Below are 16,984 nucleotides of genomic sequence, written 5' to 3' on the forward strand. Positions count from 1 at the left end.
TGCACTGTTGGTGGGAATGTAAATTGATACAGCCACTATGGAGAACAGTATGGAGCTTCCTTAAAAATCTAAAAAATAGAACTACCATACGACCCAGCAATCCCACTACTGGGCATATACTCTAAGAAAACCATAATTCAAAAAGAGTTATGTACCCAAATGTTCATTGCAGCTCTATTTACAATAGTCAGAACATGGAAGCAACCTAAGTGTCCATCAACAGATGGATGGATAAAGAAGATGTGGCACATATATATGGTGGAATATTACGCAGCAATAAAAAGAAATGAAATTGAGTTATTTGTAGTGAGGTGGATGGACCTACAGTCTGTCATACAGAGTGAAATTAAGTCAGAAAGAGAAAAACAAATACCGTATGCTAACACATATATATGGAATCTAAAAAAAAAAAAGAAAAAAAATTGTTATAAAGAACTTAGGGGCAGGACAGGAATAAAGATGCAGACGTGGAGAATGAACTTGAGGATATGGGGAGGGGGAAGGGTAAGCTGGGACGAAGTGAGAGAGTGGCATGGACTTATATATACTACCAAATGTAAAATAGATAGCTAGTGGGAAGCAGCCGCATAGCACAGGGAGATCAGCTCAGTGCTTTGTGACCACCTAGAGGGGTGGGATAGGGAGCGTGGGAGGGAGGGAGACGCAAGAGGGAGGGTATATGGGGATATATGTATATGTATTGCTGATTCACTTTGTTATACAGCAGAAACTAACACACCATTGTAAAGCAATTATACTCCAATAAAGATGTTAAAAAAAACAAAGTTGGGGAAGGGCCAGTGGATGGATGAAACAAGAAAGGCAGAATGCTGGGAATTGTTGAAGGTGGGTGGTGATGGGTATGTGGAGATTCACTGTACTCACCTCGACTTTGATGTGTGTTTGGAAATTTCCATAATAAAAAATTTTTTTTCAAAAAGAATATAAAATGACTAAATAAAGAAAATGAAGTGTCGCTTGGTCAATTAAGCTTAGATATAGGTTACAGCAACACCCCATACCAATGGGTGACTTGCTACCTATCTTAAAAAAAGGTGCAAGGGAAGAATATCATTATGTATTACAGTGTTCCCATGACATGATGCCAACATTTATTCTGTATATTTTCTTGCCCAGAAAAGAAAATTTGAGAATCTTAAAGGATGGTGGTTGTTCATTTTATTTTAGGTTTTCATTATTTTTGTCAGCCATAAAGTTTGTATGTTGATGACAGTGATGATGAGGAAAATCTTAATAATAAAATTTTCATCATCATTGCGTTGAGAAGAGTTGTTCAATGACCAACAGACTTAAAGAAGATAAAAACCTGGGTTTCTGGCTTTGCCAGTTTGTTTCCATGCATGAGTCTTTCTCTCTTCATGAATCTCAGTTTCTTTATCTGAAAAAGTAATGGGTCATCCTAAATGATCTCAGTGGTTAATTTCTGTCTTCATGTACTGTGATTTTCTGATGTTCGCTGGGAGAGAATCTTCTTTACCTGGTCTCTGAGAAAGAAAAATGAAAAGGCACAAAATCAGATGTTATAGCCGATGGCCGGGTCATAGAGGAATATAGGGTTATCTGTACTCTCTTCTGTTTTATTCAGCTGTAGTTTCTGTAATAGATGAGCACAACATCCCATGCGATTGGTATAGAGGAGCCGTGGCTGATGCCGTTGTAGTGACAAGGGGTTACCAAACAGGGCATGGATCCATGATCTTGGCGGCCACTCCTGAGAGCCGTGAGATGGTTTAACCTTCATGAGGTAGCTTCGTGCACTTACCACACCAATTCGTGATTCTAGTAACAGGTTTCAATGTATTTTAAGCAGATTTGTTTATTACAAGCAACGCAAGTAAAGAGCGGTGTTAGTGGTTTTCAGAAACAAACATGTTTGGACATACTTTCAGGGAAGAGATGATTCTCACCTTTCCGCTTCCTTTATTTTTGATTGCAGAACTTCAGATGGTGGCAAGGTTGTTGGCACCATACAAGTCAGTGTCGTGAAGATGGGGGAGATTGAGGATGGGGAAGCCGACCACATCACGACAGATGTGCAGGGACAAAAGGTAGGGTCCCAGTCAGCTCACTGCACAGATTAAATTAGAAACGATCAGCTTTGCCAGCTGCCTGGATCGCCACTACCTCTGTGGGGTATGAAATCTCATTATTCCAAAGCTAAATGAGAAATCAGCTTTGGAATGGGAGTACCGTAAGTGTGTCTCATCCTCGTAACCCGACAGCCTATTTGCATGGAACGGTGCAAAGTCATGCACCATTCAAAACACCATTCTCTTTGTAGCTGGCTTCCATGTGGACACAACCTCTTCTCGGTTCGAAAAAAAAGTATTGATCACTGTTGCATCCTGCCATAATTAACCCTATGTGAGATGCACAGAAGATTCTGGAAGGCCTATTGCCAAAAGTAACCACTTCTCCGCTCTCGAAATTCTCTTTGGAAAGAGATGCAGTTTGAATTTGGATTTCGTTTTTATGTGAAGGAGGACAGATTTAACAACTTTGTGCCTTGTGAAATTGCAGAGAGAGAAGCAGGAAGTAGTAAACGGTGGAGGGGGAGCTCTGCTTGAGGAGCGATGCCAGCTGGGAGCGAAGCAGCTTCCTTGAAGGCCAGGATAAAAACCCCAGTATTATCAACATCCGGGGCTTTTACTTGTTTTCTACTTTCTTTTCTTTAAGAGAGGGACTTGATATAAGTATCAGTCTAAAGTTCTGTCTTAGGAATGTGATTGCCTGTTTTACTGAGACGCAGGGGACAGATTTACGAACTGCTAATAGTTTTTTTTTTTTTCCCCCAGGGAAATGAATTTGTTTGTGTACTAGAATGCCTACCTTTTCATAAATGAGCATTTTTTTAATGACAAGGTCTATTGTGACCTATTTTCTGGCTTAGTGTTGCTTATCTGGGAGCATATTTTAATTTCTGGTACATCTACATGGGAGACGGTGCAGTGCTTATCTAACACTTAACAAATCATTAACTTTACCATAATAAATAAAATCTAAACTGCCTTTCAAAAAAATATTGTTCTTGCCCAGCATAGGCTAGGGTCTTACCGCATCCCCAAGCCTCATTCTTCTCTGTTCCCTACTACCCCTCAGAATAAAATCCAGGTCACGAACACATTCCAGTGAGGACCAATGTCTGAATCAGGTTGCTTACAAATGTCAGGGCCATGGTGATGTCATGCAGCAGAGCGTTTTAGGATGTGTGTATTTAAGATTCTTGCCTTGTGGATGGCTCTGTCCTTCAACCCTTGTTAGCTCTGGAGTTCTACGTAAGACTCCTATTAGTCACCACCACGTGGATGCTTATACTACAAAGATTAAGGAGGGAGGATCTGTAAGCTAAGAAGGTGGGGAGGGTGTGGGAGACGGGGACAGAATGAACTAAGCGCATGCGCTAGGAGACCAGGAGCTAAAACACTTCCCATCTCAAAGCAGGCCTGCTTTCCCTGTTCCCAATCTATTACCAGCCACCTCTCTATTTTTCTCAAAGCTGGCTCACCCCTTGACTCCTTTACAACGTTGCTGTTACGGGGTAGCACAAATTGAATCATATTCTTTTCATAAATGGAGAACTTGACACCCAGGAATATGCCCCACCAAAGTCGTACATAATGTTTCTGACTTAGTAATGTGAACTTAAAAATAAAGACTTAACTGAGCCGTTCTAGAAATAGGAGGTGGTAGTGTCAGCAAGTACCTTGTAGGGGTCATAAGTGTACTAAAATGGTAAACCCTTAAAGCAGTGTTGGTTTTAGCTCTGTCCTATCTGGATTCTTAGTAAACCTTGACCTCTTGTGAAGTGTTTCATAGAGTTACTTATAAACCCTACTGGCAATCCCTAGGAGTAGTCATGAAGGACATGTAATAAGGTCCACTATGCATGGTATTTCCAAGAGTTATGTGGAAATAACTATATCTTGGTGTTTTTCAAAGCGTGGTCAGAATCATCAGAGGTGTTTGTTAGAAATTCAAATGTGGGGACCCTTTTGCAGATCTGCTAAATCAGAATCTCTACGAAGTGTATTAACACAATCTGTTACTAATAGTGATTTAAGTCCTGAAGTTAGTCAATGGCTGAAATATATGAAAAGACAAAATAACTGAAATGGAGGTTATCCCTAAAACAACATCCCTCTCACTGGTTTGTGTGAATGGGGGAGAAAGAAATGGTACTACTCTTAAAACCATAGTCATGTATTGAGTGACACAGGCTCTCTCTCATTTATAAGGAGCAGCAAAAAGGTTCATACCTATGTTTATCAGCTTGGGCTGTCATAATAAAATACCAGAGACATAAACAATGGAAATTTATTTTCTCACCGTTTTGAAAGGCTACGAAGTCCCAGATCATGGTGTCAGATGATTCAGTTCCTGGTGAATGCTCTCTTCCTGGCTTCCAGATTTCTTGCTGTGTCCTCACAAGGCTTTTCCTTGGCACAGATGCACAGAGAGAGAGAGGGAGAGAGAGAGTGAACTCTGGTGTCTTCTCCTCTTCTTGTAAAGGACACCAGCCCTAGCATTAGGGTCCTACTCTTATGACCTCATTTAACCTTAATTACCTCCGTAAACATCTTATCTCCAAATACAGTTACGTGGGACATTGGGACTTCAACATATGATTCTGAGGAACACAATTCAGTTCATAACAATACCCCGATATAAAATATTACATTTTAATCTTGACTCTTACATTACCTCCAGAGCATGGAATAAAATATAAATGAGGGCTTCCCTGGTGGCACAGCGGTTGAGAATCTGCCTGCTAATGCAGGGGACACGGGTTCGAGCCCTGGTCTGGGAAGATCCCACATGCCGCGGAGCAGCTAGGCCCTTGAGCCACAACTACTGAGCCTGCGCGTCTGGAGCCTGTGCTCTGCAACAAGAGAGGCCACGACAGTGAGAGGCCCGCGCACCGCGATGAAGAGTGGCCCCCGCTTGCCACAGCTAGAGAAAACCCTCGCACAGAAACGAAGACCCAACACAGCCAAAAAAAATAAATAAATCAAAATAAATTAAAAGAAGCTTCAACATTAAAAAAAAAATGACAAAGGAAAAACATTTTAAAAAAATATAAATGAAAATCCAAACTCTTTCCTCTCACATACATTAACTTACTTGTTTCCTAAAACCATATTATTATGTACTTTTTATCAAGGGAAACTTGTACAGAGGGTCATTCACCATATTATACTGGTTCAAACTTCTATTTCATACGTACATACATAGAAATAGAATACAGCGTGTTAAAATCACGTAGCAGTAGAAAGAAAAATTCACAAAAGGCCTACAAACATCGTCCTTTTACAAAGCTAACATATTAGGTGAAATATCACATTAGGTATACCAAGCTTTTTGTTTTTAATTTTGGGGTCATCTTTGACTCCTTTCTTCCTCTCATACCTACAGTCAGTATGTCAGCAAATCCTGTTGATTTTGACTTCTGAATAAATCTAGAGCCCGGCAACTCGTGAGCCCTTCACTATAAACAACATTGTCTATCACCTAGATTTTTGCAGTGGTCTCTTAAACGTCTCCCTGACTCCCTCCATCCTCTTTCCCTGACCTCCCCCGCCACCATCATAGTCCGTTATCAGCACAGCACTTAGTAAAATGTAATGCGAACGTTGTCATTCTTCCAATGGCCTCTCAACTTCCTGAAAGTATAAACCCAAATTCTCACTTCAAGTCCTCTAAGTGTTGGCCCCCTTCATGTCCTTCACCTCCTCCTCTACTCCTCATTTTTATTCCTTTCAGTCCAGTCACATTATCTTCTTTGCTGCTTCTTGAACAGTCCAGGTATATTTCCAAATTGGGTCCTTAAACTTTGTTATTCAATCTGCCCGTGAAGCATTTTTCCCAGTAACTGTGCTTCACTCCCTCACTTCCTCTGCTCTTTCTACAAAATCACTTTCTCACCAAAGGCTTCTCTGCCACCATATCTAAAACTGCAATGCCTACCCAAAACTCTGTCTCTCTTCTCTGCATTATTTTTGTCCTTAGTACTTATCACTGTCCAACATTATATATCTTTTTAGTTTATCTCATATATTGTTTATTTCCCTCATTAGAATTAAACTTCCTGAGGGCAAGATATTTGTCTATTTTGTCCTCTCATTTACCCTCAGCTCCCAGAACAGAGCCTGACACGAAAAAAATGAATGAGTGAATAAATGAAGTCAATTTTACTTTGAAGGAATTAAATCCAAAATTGTCTCCTAGAAGGGAAAATATTTGGCTACCTATAGCGCTGTACAAACTGACCGGTCAATAAATAAAGCATGTAATAAGGATGTAGTGAAGAGTGTAGGATTATGAAGGAAAGAAGAAGAAATTAAATTTTAAAAAACCTTTGAAATAAGTAGTCAAGAAAAAATGCTACTGAGGAAAGGAGAACCAGGAAACAAAATCATCAAGTGAGGTGACAGATGAGAAAACTCACGTAAGTAAAAGCCAACAGGATCAACTGAGAGAGCCCAGTTCACCACTTTGCCTGCCCCAGAGATGCCTGGGCTTCTTGTTAGGGCAGGAGGGTTAACAATCCTCTGGTGAGGCTGGTTAAACCCAGCTCCTGCCTTGTCTTCCCCTTTTGTCTAATGTCTATATTATAGCTGAACGTTGCAGAGTACTAATGATCAAAGTGGTAGTGATTTCTTCAAAAAGAAGGAAAATGCCTTACTTATTTATGACCATGGCAAAAATGGTATAAGTGGAGTAATAATGTCTCCCTTTGACTATGAAGCTAACCCAGCTAGTCTTTTGATGACCTGCTGCCCTTAGGTTATTTTGACCCCATACTTAGAAGAGGTGTTTTAAGTGGACTTTCATCAGACTTAATCAGGGAAAAACTAGAGTCCTTGTGTAGCTAAGGACCAGTGTCAAAAGGTTTCCTCCCTTTATCTACCCTAAATATAAAAGTTGAAAATTATATAACAGGCCCTACTTATCTTTATAGAATATTAAAAGGCATATAATATTCATCATTCATTCATCAAACAATACTACATTTTATGTTCTAGGCATTGGACTAGTTTCTGCGTATTCAGCAATGAACCAAATGGACACGGATGCCACCTTCTGGGGAAGTAACAGTAAAAGAGAAAGTAATATACTGTTGATCAGATGGTGCTGTGTTCTATAGGAAAAATAAGACAGAGTGCAAGGACTAGGAAGTGCTGGGCTGTGGCCTTCTTAAACTGGATGGTCAAGGATAGATTCACTGGTAATGTGATATTTGAGCTGAAACGTACAAGAAAGAAGGGAACAAGATGTGGATATCTGAAAGGAATAGGAATTGTAGACAGAGTGAAGAGCAAGAGCAAAGGTCTTGAGGAGCAAGATGCTTGTGGTGTTGAAGGAGCAGCAAGGAGGCCAGTGTGGTTGGAACTGAGGGGTCAAAGAGCAGAGTGGTAGGAGTTGAGGACAGAGGTTCATGGGGCAGGGAAGACCAACCCCCATGAAGGTGTTAGACTCTGGGCTATGTGTAAAGACAGTTGAGGAGCTGTGAGTATAGGTATGAAATCTGATTCATGTTTAAGAGGACTGTTCCAGCTGCTGTGTTGACTAGGGCCTGAAAGGAGGCAAGGGCAGAAGAATGGAGTCTGATTATTGTGAAGATTCAGGGAAGAAGTGCAGATGAGCTGGATCAGGGTGTGACTGATGTAGAAAGTGAGACGTGGCCAGACTCCAGGGGGAAAGGCTACCAAAAAAAAGAATTACCATTTTCTCAGAAACAAATGGACATTTCTCCAAAGTAGACATACAGATGGCCAAAAAACACATGAAAAGATACTCAATCACTAACCATTAGAGAAATGCAAATCAAAACCACAATGAGGTATCACCTCACACCTGTCAGAATGGCCATCATCAAAAAATCTAGAAACAATAAATGCTGGAGAGAGTGTGGAGAAAAGGGAACACTCTTGCACTGCTGGTTGGTGGGAATGTGAATTGGTACAGCCACTATGGAGAACAGTATGGAGGTTCCTTAAAAAACTACGAATAGAACTACCATATGACCCAGCAATCCCACGACTGGGCATATACCCTGAGAAAACCATAATTCAAAAAGAGTCATGTACCACAATGTTCATTGCAGCTCTATTTAAAATAGCCAGAACGTGGAAGCCACCTAAGTGTTCTTTGACCGATGAATGGATAAAGAAGATGTGGCACATATATACAATGGAATATTACTCAGCCATAAAAAGAAACGAAATTGAGTTATTTGTAATGAGCTGGATGGACCTACAGTCTGTCATACAGAGTGAAGTTAAGTCAGAAAGAGAAAAACAAATACCATATGCTAATGGACATATATGGAATCTAAAAAAAGATACTGCTGAATCTAGTGGCAGGGCAGGAATAACGATGCAGACATAGAGAATGGACTTGAGGACACAGAAGGGGAAGGGGAAGCTGGGATGAAGTGATAGAGTAGCATCGACATATATACACTACCAAATGTAAAATAGATAGCTAGTGGGAAGCAGCCGCATAGCACAGGGAGATCAGCTCGGTGCTTTGTGACCACCTAGAGGGGTGGGATAGGGAGGGTGGGAGGGAGGCTCAAGAGGGAGGAGATATGGGGATATATGTATATGTATAGCTGATTCACTTTGTTGCGCAGCAGAAACTAACACAACATTGTAAAGCAGTTATACTCCAATGAAGATATATATATATATATATATATATATATATATATATAACAACACTGAGAGTAGCAGTTGGAGGAAGACAGGAGATTTTTGAGATGTTACATTTGACATTCCTCTTAGACATCCAAGTATGGATATATCTAAGCAGTTGGAGCTTCAAGTCAGAATTCAGGTGAGATGTCCAAGCTAGAATTATATATTTGTGAGTCACCAAATGATATTTGGTTGGTACTTAAACCATGAGACTGAATGAGATCACAAAAGCATAGCAATTTTCATATTTTACACTCTTCAAATTATTTATGTGGATTTTATCTATTGATATTTACTGTATTAGAGATTTTGCTTATTTGGATTATATCCATAGACATTTATCATATTAGAAACTCAAACAAGAAATGTTTAAAACAGAAGAATACATAAGCACACATACCATTAACTGTCAAATGATTGTGTCATATAGCTTCTAGAAAATTCTACCGTATGCTTGTAAGAGAGAGGGGAACAGACAGGAATTCCCTGGCGGTCCAGTGGTTAGGACTCTACACTTTCACTTCCAAGGGCCTGGGTTCAATCCCTGGTCGGGGACCTAAGATCCCCCAAGCCACGTGCCGCCCCCGCCCCCGAAAGAAAAAGAGAAGGCAACAGACAAATAATATTTTAGTATTAATATGAAAATAAAGTTGTCTTCGCCCTGTGCTAGATGCTACAAAGGGTGCAAAGGCAAAAGTTATCAGGGACTTCCAGGAGACTCCAGACCAAACTTTGAAAAGTGTGATTGATGGAAAAAATCAACAGATGTGAAAGTACTTGGACATGAAGTGTTGGTCTTGATGGATTCATACAGAGCTTTATGATTATTGTTCATACAATATTGCTAATTTTCTAGCTCAGTGCATGGCAAATTGATATGTTAGCTGAGAGTCAAAATCATTTAGCTCCAAGAATTTTACATATCATATGTTTCGTCTGCTTGGCCACACTTACCATCAAATAACACTTTTTAAACTATTAATCAAAATCAATAGGCTTATGGCGCTACATCTGGTACCAAAAGCACGTGATGTTTGTTATTCCTGCTCAGAATCACAAATGTAAAGTTATTACATTGAGAGCGCACACCATGTAAGTGTGTAATGCTGCAAATATCCACCATAATAATAGCAATGAACAGTAGAAATAGTGGAACCTTCTTAAGCACAGATTCCACATCATTTCCATCCTTGCATTCTCTGTAGCAACCAGCACAGTGCAAAAAGATTCTAAGGTCAGTGTAAAAAAACATAAAAAAATAAAAATAAAAATGGCCTAAGGAAATAAGAAATAAGGTTCTTGGCTTTGAAAACTTTCAATCAAAATAAATAGAGACAGAAAAGGTACACTCAGGAAACAATTGAAAAAAATAATTGCTGAGTCCAAATATGAAAATATTAATTAATTTAGTAAATATTTATTGGATTTTTCTGTTTATGTTCCATGGATTTAAATCTTGAGAGCATTCTGACTAGTAGAGTTGTAAAATACAAAGTAAGAATATTAGTTTAAAATTGTCCTAAATATCAGCCTTCCAGTGTGGATGGAAGACTTGAATATATAAAAGTCGTATGTCTGTATTCATTTGGTGGAATAAAACGGGCCTTTTGTTAGGAAACAGAAAGTTATCTTTGATTTCAAAGAGGCAGGGTTGCCTCCATAAAGGGAAGCAGTTTCTCAGGGTAATACCTGATCTGTGTGAATTATGGACTTCTTCACTAAAAAAGTTTAGTCTAAACCATTCCTATAAGTGATATTGTAGATGATGATCTTTTGGAAAGGAAGATGACTTAGAGCTGTATACCAAGTTATTATGTGGAAGGATGTCAGGGACAAAGCATGAAAGGATTTGAGGCCCAGTCTGAGAATATTGGGTTTGATTGGACAGTAAATAACCATTATATACATTCTAGAACAGAACATTGATATGACGAACATAATGTTTACAAAAGATTACTTTAACAGCCCTATGTAGCCTGAAAGAAGTCGACAAAACTTTGCAAATAGGAGAAATAAAGAATTTTAAGTATGTCCAAGCATCCTTGCACATTGCTGTAGTGATTTGGGAAGTACATCTCCAAAATAGCTGTGGATTAAAAGAAGGGATCACCTCTGACTTTTGGTTGGTCGGGAAAATGATTTAGAGAACATAAAATTTTAAGAGTTGTTTGCAGTTATTCATTTTTTCAGTAAACTAGGATCTCAATATAAGCACTAAAGAAAGTATGAAAGCACATTTTTCTCCATCAAGAAATTTCCTGAGTAATGTGATGAATGTTATGATAGAGGAATGAGTAGTGGGCTTTAAGAATACAGAAAGTAACATTTAAATCAATGTTTTAAGCCATTTGTCTTCCTTCTCAAAATGCTTCAGGGACATAATACATTCTATCATGAACAGTGACCTCGGTGGTGGTGAATCTCAAGGAGGGGGGCACTCCCCAGAGGAGGAACGGAGGTGGATCACAGATAGTTAGAACAGTTGGGAAATAGCCCAGGCAATTCTGATACATCCTACTAGGGAGGGCAGTCTGAGCCCTTGGAGTCTCTTGACAACACCATGCTTGCTACAGAAGGATGGCTGTTTCCCTTAGAACTCTTCACCCAGAGAACTTTCTGGGGTTTTGTCTGTTTGTTTTGTTTTTGTTTGCATTTATTTGTTTATGTTTGATATATTTGCTCTAAAAATTTACTTTCCTCCTTCTCCCAGCCCTCCTTTTTCTTCTCTGGGGCGGGCGGGGGGGCGATTGCTAGAGATTAAAGGAAAGTCATCTAAAGAAATAATTACTGGTCTCTGTCTTTGTGAATATAGGTTTCTTATCAGCCTCTCTGGGGCCAAAAAAGTTTTGCTTCCTCTGTTAGTTACAGTTTCATAGGAGGTTGAAGCAGAGTCCCATGCTTAGGGATGGCTTATCTGAGATAGTATCTCCCACCCATGGTTCACTCGTTAGGAACATGGCAACGTGCTCTCTGTGTCTCTCTTCTCTCCTTCTGTCCAGAGAAGTGTTGGTTCTGTAAAGGATCATGAGCTGAATCTAATTATCATGGATTAATAGATCTGTGATCTCTGGATCCACTTATTTATAAATTGCTTATTCATAAATCAGACATCAGCTTATTTATAAAGTATCCTCATACTTTATAAGCAAGTGTTTGCATCGTTTTGCCAGAAACAAACATCTCTTTTTGCCTTATGAAATTAGATGCTGTAACATATTTTATTTTTTATTTAAAGTTGCCTTTACTGAAAAGCCAGAAGATAATTTGCTTTTTATTGATCGAAAATCAACCCGGGCAACAGAAATACAAAGCCATTCAGCTTGTCATAGGTGGTTTGCTATAGGAGGAACCTATCTCTAGCATGCGGATAATCCGTTTCCACAAAGAAAGTACAAACTTTGTTTCCTAAGTAGTCTTTAACTGGAACTGAAATGTAGTCTATAATTGTACAATATAATCATATTATATATAAATGGAAGTAAGTAATCACAAGTTAAACAAGGTTCATTGTAAAGATAAAGCTAAAAATAGTTTTACAAAAATGTTTGTTCAGAACGTTTTGGAACCGTGTGCATGGCCTCATGTTTTGCAAATAAAAAAAGAATCTCATTTCTTATTTGATCATTTTCAAATATGTTTTCTTTTATTCCTTCTTAGTGTGCACTGGTATGTGAATGTACAGCCCCAGAAACTGTGAGCAGAAAAGATAACCTACCTTTTTTGAACGCAGGTATGTACCTCCCTTTTGGAAACTTACATTCATTTCATATGAACATACATTTTACTTTTCTGTGAACTCAATACTGAATCTGAGCAGCATTCTTACAGAACCATTGTAGACACTTATTAAATATTGGTAATCATGGGAGTGGAGTCAGCAGAGTGGTGTTAGACTTGACAAGTCTGTAAGAAAGATATATAATATATATAAATACATGTATATAGCTTGGCTATATGGCAAAACAAATTCCTTTCAGCTTTGGATTTTGTATCATCTGAAATGAGATATTAGAAGAGGGAGTATTAGAAATGTCAAGCTCTTAATTAGTTTGAGTTTTAGTTTATTACTTTTAATGAAGTTGTTAAAACAGTATGTATATGGATTCAGTAGGAAAAATTCATATACACATTTGTACATTCCTGAGTGTGTGTGTACACGTGTGTGTGTGTGTGTGTGTGTGTGTGTGTGTGTGTAGTGTTACTTATAGTAATATATTTGAATTTCAACAAGGAACTAAACAATGTGATAAATGATGACTTTGAGACATCTGGTAAAATTACAAAATATGTGATAATATGTATCTATAAATTATGGAACTGATTTTTGAATGATAACATAAATTATGTTACCAGTAGTGGTGATAATGGCAAATAAGTGGCAGGCGAGATGCCACTCATATGCCTTGCCTTACCTTGCTTTCTGATGTGTGCTATGAAGAAGGCAGTATTATTATCTCCATTTTACAGGTGAGGAAATTGCTCAAGGTCACTACCTAGTGAATAGCAGGTCCAGAATTTAAATCCAGTTTTAATCCCAAGGCCTTTGCTCTTAATTACCAGGTCATGCTATTACTAAAAAGCCATTAATTAAAAAGTTGGTGTAACAATAGAATAAACCTTAATATTTTTCTAGCCTTCTATGTTGTACATTTCAACAGTGACATGGATAGCATGATAATCAGATTAATGAGTGATACAAACTTCAAAGGCTTACTAATACATAACCCCTAAACTATTAGCAATTTTCCCCTGCAGGAAGCCACTAATAATCAGGGATGGAGAAAGACAGGCAACCTTTTGACTCAAAGAACTCAAAATAAAATCTAGCAATAAAACACCCATTAAAGGTACTTATTAGAATGAAGGATTAAACCAAAGAAAAGCAGCTGCTTCTCAACCTATGACCAAGTGACGTGTTTTTTAAAAATTTTTATTAAGGATGTAATGCCAGGAGGGACATGCATTAAACAGTGAAGGGGCTACCTGGACGGCTAGACCAGCCATGTACCATAAAGTACTTGATAAGTTATCCGTGTGGATAAAATAACTAATGTAACCTCAAAGGTCTTCCTCACATATATTTTTTTCACCTGAAAGTTGACCAAACCTTTATTCCTTTATTTCAATATACCCAGATAATCTATTTAATTTACCAGATGTCAATTTTGAGAAATAAAATTGAATGTGGGAGATACTACATTCACGTTAAATGCAGTTTGAGTGAATCAAATTATCATGAGAATCATCTACACTGTAATTATAAGACACTTTTTAAGTGATTCACTCATGTGAACCTTGTAATTTTTTTATGCCCACAAAGAGAAATGCCATTTTAAAAAACTGATTGGTTTAATATAAATTTCAAAGAGAAAGAGAAAAATGGCTCCCGGAGTAAGAAAATATATCACCTAAGGAAGAAGAGACAAAGGGAACGTAGTGAAAAGTAAATCTGCACCTCCTAATTCTTGTGCCATAAAATCTGCAAGGCATGAGTCTTTGAAGCGTACTAACTCTTCCAAATTACTAGGGTACAATTCCTAAGATATGAACCGTAATATGACAAAAAGTGATATGGAAGTGATGGAAGCAGCTGCACTCTGCAATTTAAATATACTCAGTGGAGTGAAAGATGATTGATTACTGCTTTTCCCTTTTCCTGGAGGTGACAGTTTTGGTGGTGATTCTCCACTTGGGTCTGATGATATTTCTCAATGTCCCTAGTCCAGGCAATCCGGAAGTGCCTGGAATATATTTGCCACCAATATTTTCTATGAGCCTTCTTATATCAGGGAAAGACAAGGCTAAATGACAGTCAAATGTTATAAAAGCTAGATTTTTTTTAAAGTTATTTTAAAGTACAACTAAGTGCTCTATATGAAATGTTTCTGTTCCAAATCTAAGTGTGTTGTGCACATATAGCATATGTAGCTAGACTACGCACCTATGACTTTGGTTTGTGTGTACCTTGGTCTTTTTTTCTATTTATTTGTCTAAACTCAGCAACCTTGGAATTAATCCACTATATTCCCCTCTGGTAGTTTTTCAAACTCTTCAGGTGAAGGGAGTTATTGACATTCTTCTCAAGTCTCTGTATTCATGTATTATGTGAAACTCGCCAGTCTCAAGTGAGTGATGAAGTTCTTCCTGAGTGAGTGCAAAAGGATGTCATAGCTCATAGCTGGTCCTCACTATTCTATTTATATCTCTAGAGGTTTAATGCATGACTTGGGAAATTCACTTATCTATTGTGAGACTACAAAGAAAAAGCTCTTCCCCCTCGGGCCTCACCTTTTTCATGCCCTGTTTGCCTCTCAAGTTGAATGTGTGTGTTGGGAGCCTGGGGAGTTGAGGGCAGGAGGAGAAAGAGATGAGAAAAAGGAGAGGGGGCAGAATTTACAATTCCATAAAAAAGGTATATAAGTACCTTAGTTATAGGAGAAAACAAATTCCTTTCAGCTGTTGGCTTTTATATTCTCTGAAACAGGAAACGCACTAGAAGGTACAGTATTAGAATTGTGAGGTTCTCATTTTGCTTAATTTTTTAATTCTGTAGTTCATCAAATAAAGTTGTTAAAATAACAGATTTACCCATTTAATTATTTGTTTATTCATTTAAGCAAATGGTAGTGAAAGCACTTAGCACTGTTTGTTGTTGAGGTATTGTTTGGGGGATGGGGGTAGGGGAAGTTATTTTTGAACAGAGGGAAGTGTAGACAGCAGAGTCTCTTATCTGGTCACGGAGTTGGGTGTCCTACTAAGTCTCATCAACTGAGGTGCCTTGCCTACAGCAGAACAAGAACAAATGTGCTCTGGTGGTCTTAATATCAGAGCACTGGACAGACTCTTCTGAAGAACTGGTGTCACAGCCTAAATTTGCTAACCAGCAGTGTGACCCTGCCAGACAAGTCAGCCTCTTTGGACATCAATTCTTTTGCAATGAGCAAATTGACCTGGACAGTCTTTGATTTCCTTTTTGGCTCTCAATGTCTGAAGTCTGTAGAGCATAGTTTAGCTTTTGCTATGTCTTCCTTCGTTTTAGAAATACTTCGTGAAACTATTCATTTTCATCAGTCTCACGTGGAGTCACATATCTATTCTTTGTCACTTACAGTTGTCTTTCTCACGAGTTATTTATTTTTAATAAGCCTGACCACAGATAAGCTTTTTAAACATTTTTGTCAAGGAGACAATTCTCTCTAGATTTCCTGAATCTCCCAATTTTCCTTGTAAAAGTATAATGCTACAGAATACTTCAGTCCATGGACTTTGATATTATTATGCCCAATCTGAGGAGCTAATGGGCCCTGTCACCAAGTTTCCTATTATCTTCACATTTCAAGTGAGTTTCCCCCTGTCAGCAAGCATTCGATCTGATAAAGCATCTTTCTTGGTTGAATTCCATACTGCTTGAGTCATGAAATTATCCTTGATAGTTTTTAAAGACGACTTTCATGCTTTACATTAAAGTGTGTGTGTCCATTGCCCTCACAGAGGGTGTATCTGACAACGATGATTTCCATGACTGTGTAAGTTAGAATCTAAGCCACAATGCGGGGACTACTCTGCTTTCAGCCCTAAACACAGGCAATTTCCCTCCTGTTTGGAGAATTTATTGGTGTTTTTCTTCTTGCCTCACAGATAAATTGCAATTTTTCTCGAAATAGTCCACTATATCTTTGATTCTTTTTCCCCCAATAAGATTAAGCCATCTACTACTATTGCCGTCGGAAGATGCCTAATTGTGTGCTATTTAAGAAGAAACGTTGCTTATTTATTTCTGTGTCTCCAGGGCCAGAATACAATAGGCACTCAGTAAATATTTGTCAAATGACTAATAATGGGTATATCTTACCGTTTGAATTGACGCTTCAGGTAACAGAAAACTGCACTGTTATTCTTCTCTCCGTGAGAAAGATGTTCAAATTGAATCATTTAGGTTTGAAATGAAAGAATTTATTACTCTCCCTAAAAATTACTATGAAATTCTCATTTTAAGTTTTTTCCTGCCTCCTATGGCGCCGTAGACTTTAACTGCCTTTCACAATACCACACAGTTGAAATGAATATTGGGTGACATTCTCCTCACTACCACCTCATGTAAAGCAAGGCATGACAGAATATTTTAGGAGATATTCTGAGAGACATTGAAAAATAGTTCCCTCTATATTCATTTTGAGTCCTGAGGAATTCCAGCCAAAAAACAAATCCCATTTTCCCCGTTTTTTCTTTTCATTCAACTACCTTGTCAAATCTTAGATCATATC

General features: G+C 38.3%; 1 protein-coding gene across 12 annotated transcripts in view; it reads left to right on the plus strand.

Annotated features, from left to right (window-relative positions):
- Positions 1-16,984, plus strand: part of INPP4B (inositol polyphosphate-4-phosphatase type II B) — a 721,154-nt gene that overhangs the window by 503,746 nt on the left and 200,424 nt on the right. For all 12 annotated transcript variants that reach the window (XM_060299724.1, XM_060299726.1, XM_060299725.2 and 9 more), the window contains 2 exons: positions 1,958-2,069; positions 12,378-12,450. In XM_060299724.1, coding sequence (XP_060155707.1) covers positions 1,958-2,069; positions 12,378-12,450 — 185 coding nt within the window. The remainder of the gene's footprint in view (positions 1-1,957; positions 2,070-12,377; positions 12,451-16,984) is intronic.

This window comes from Globicephala melas, chromosome 5 (assembly GCF_963455315.2).
Source record: "Globicephala melas chromosome 5, mGloMel1.2, whole genome shotgun sequence".
Lineage (NCBI taxonomy): Eukaryota > Metazoa > Chordata > Mammalia > Artiodactyla > Delphinidae > Globicephala > Globicephala melas.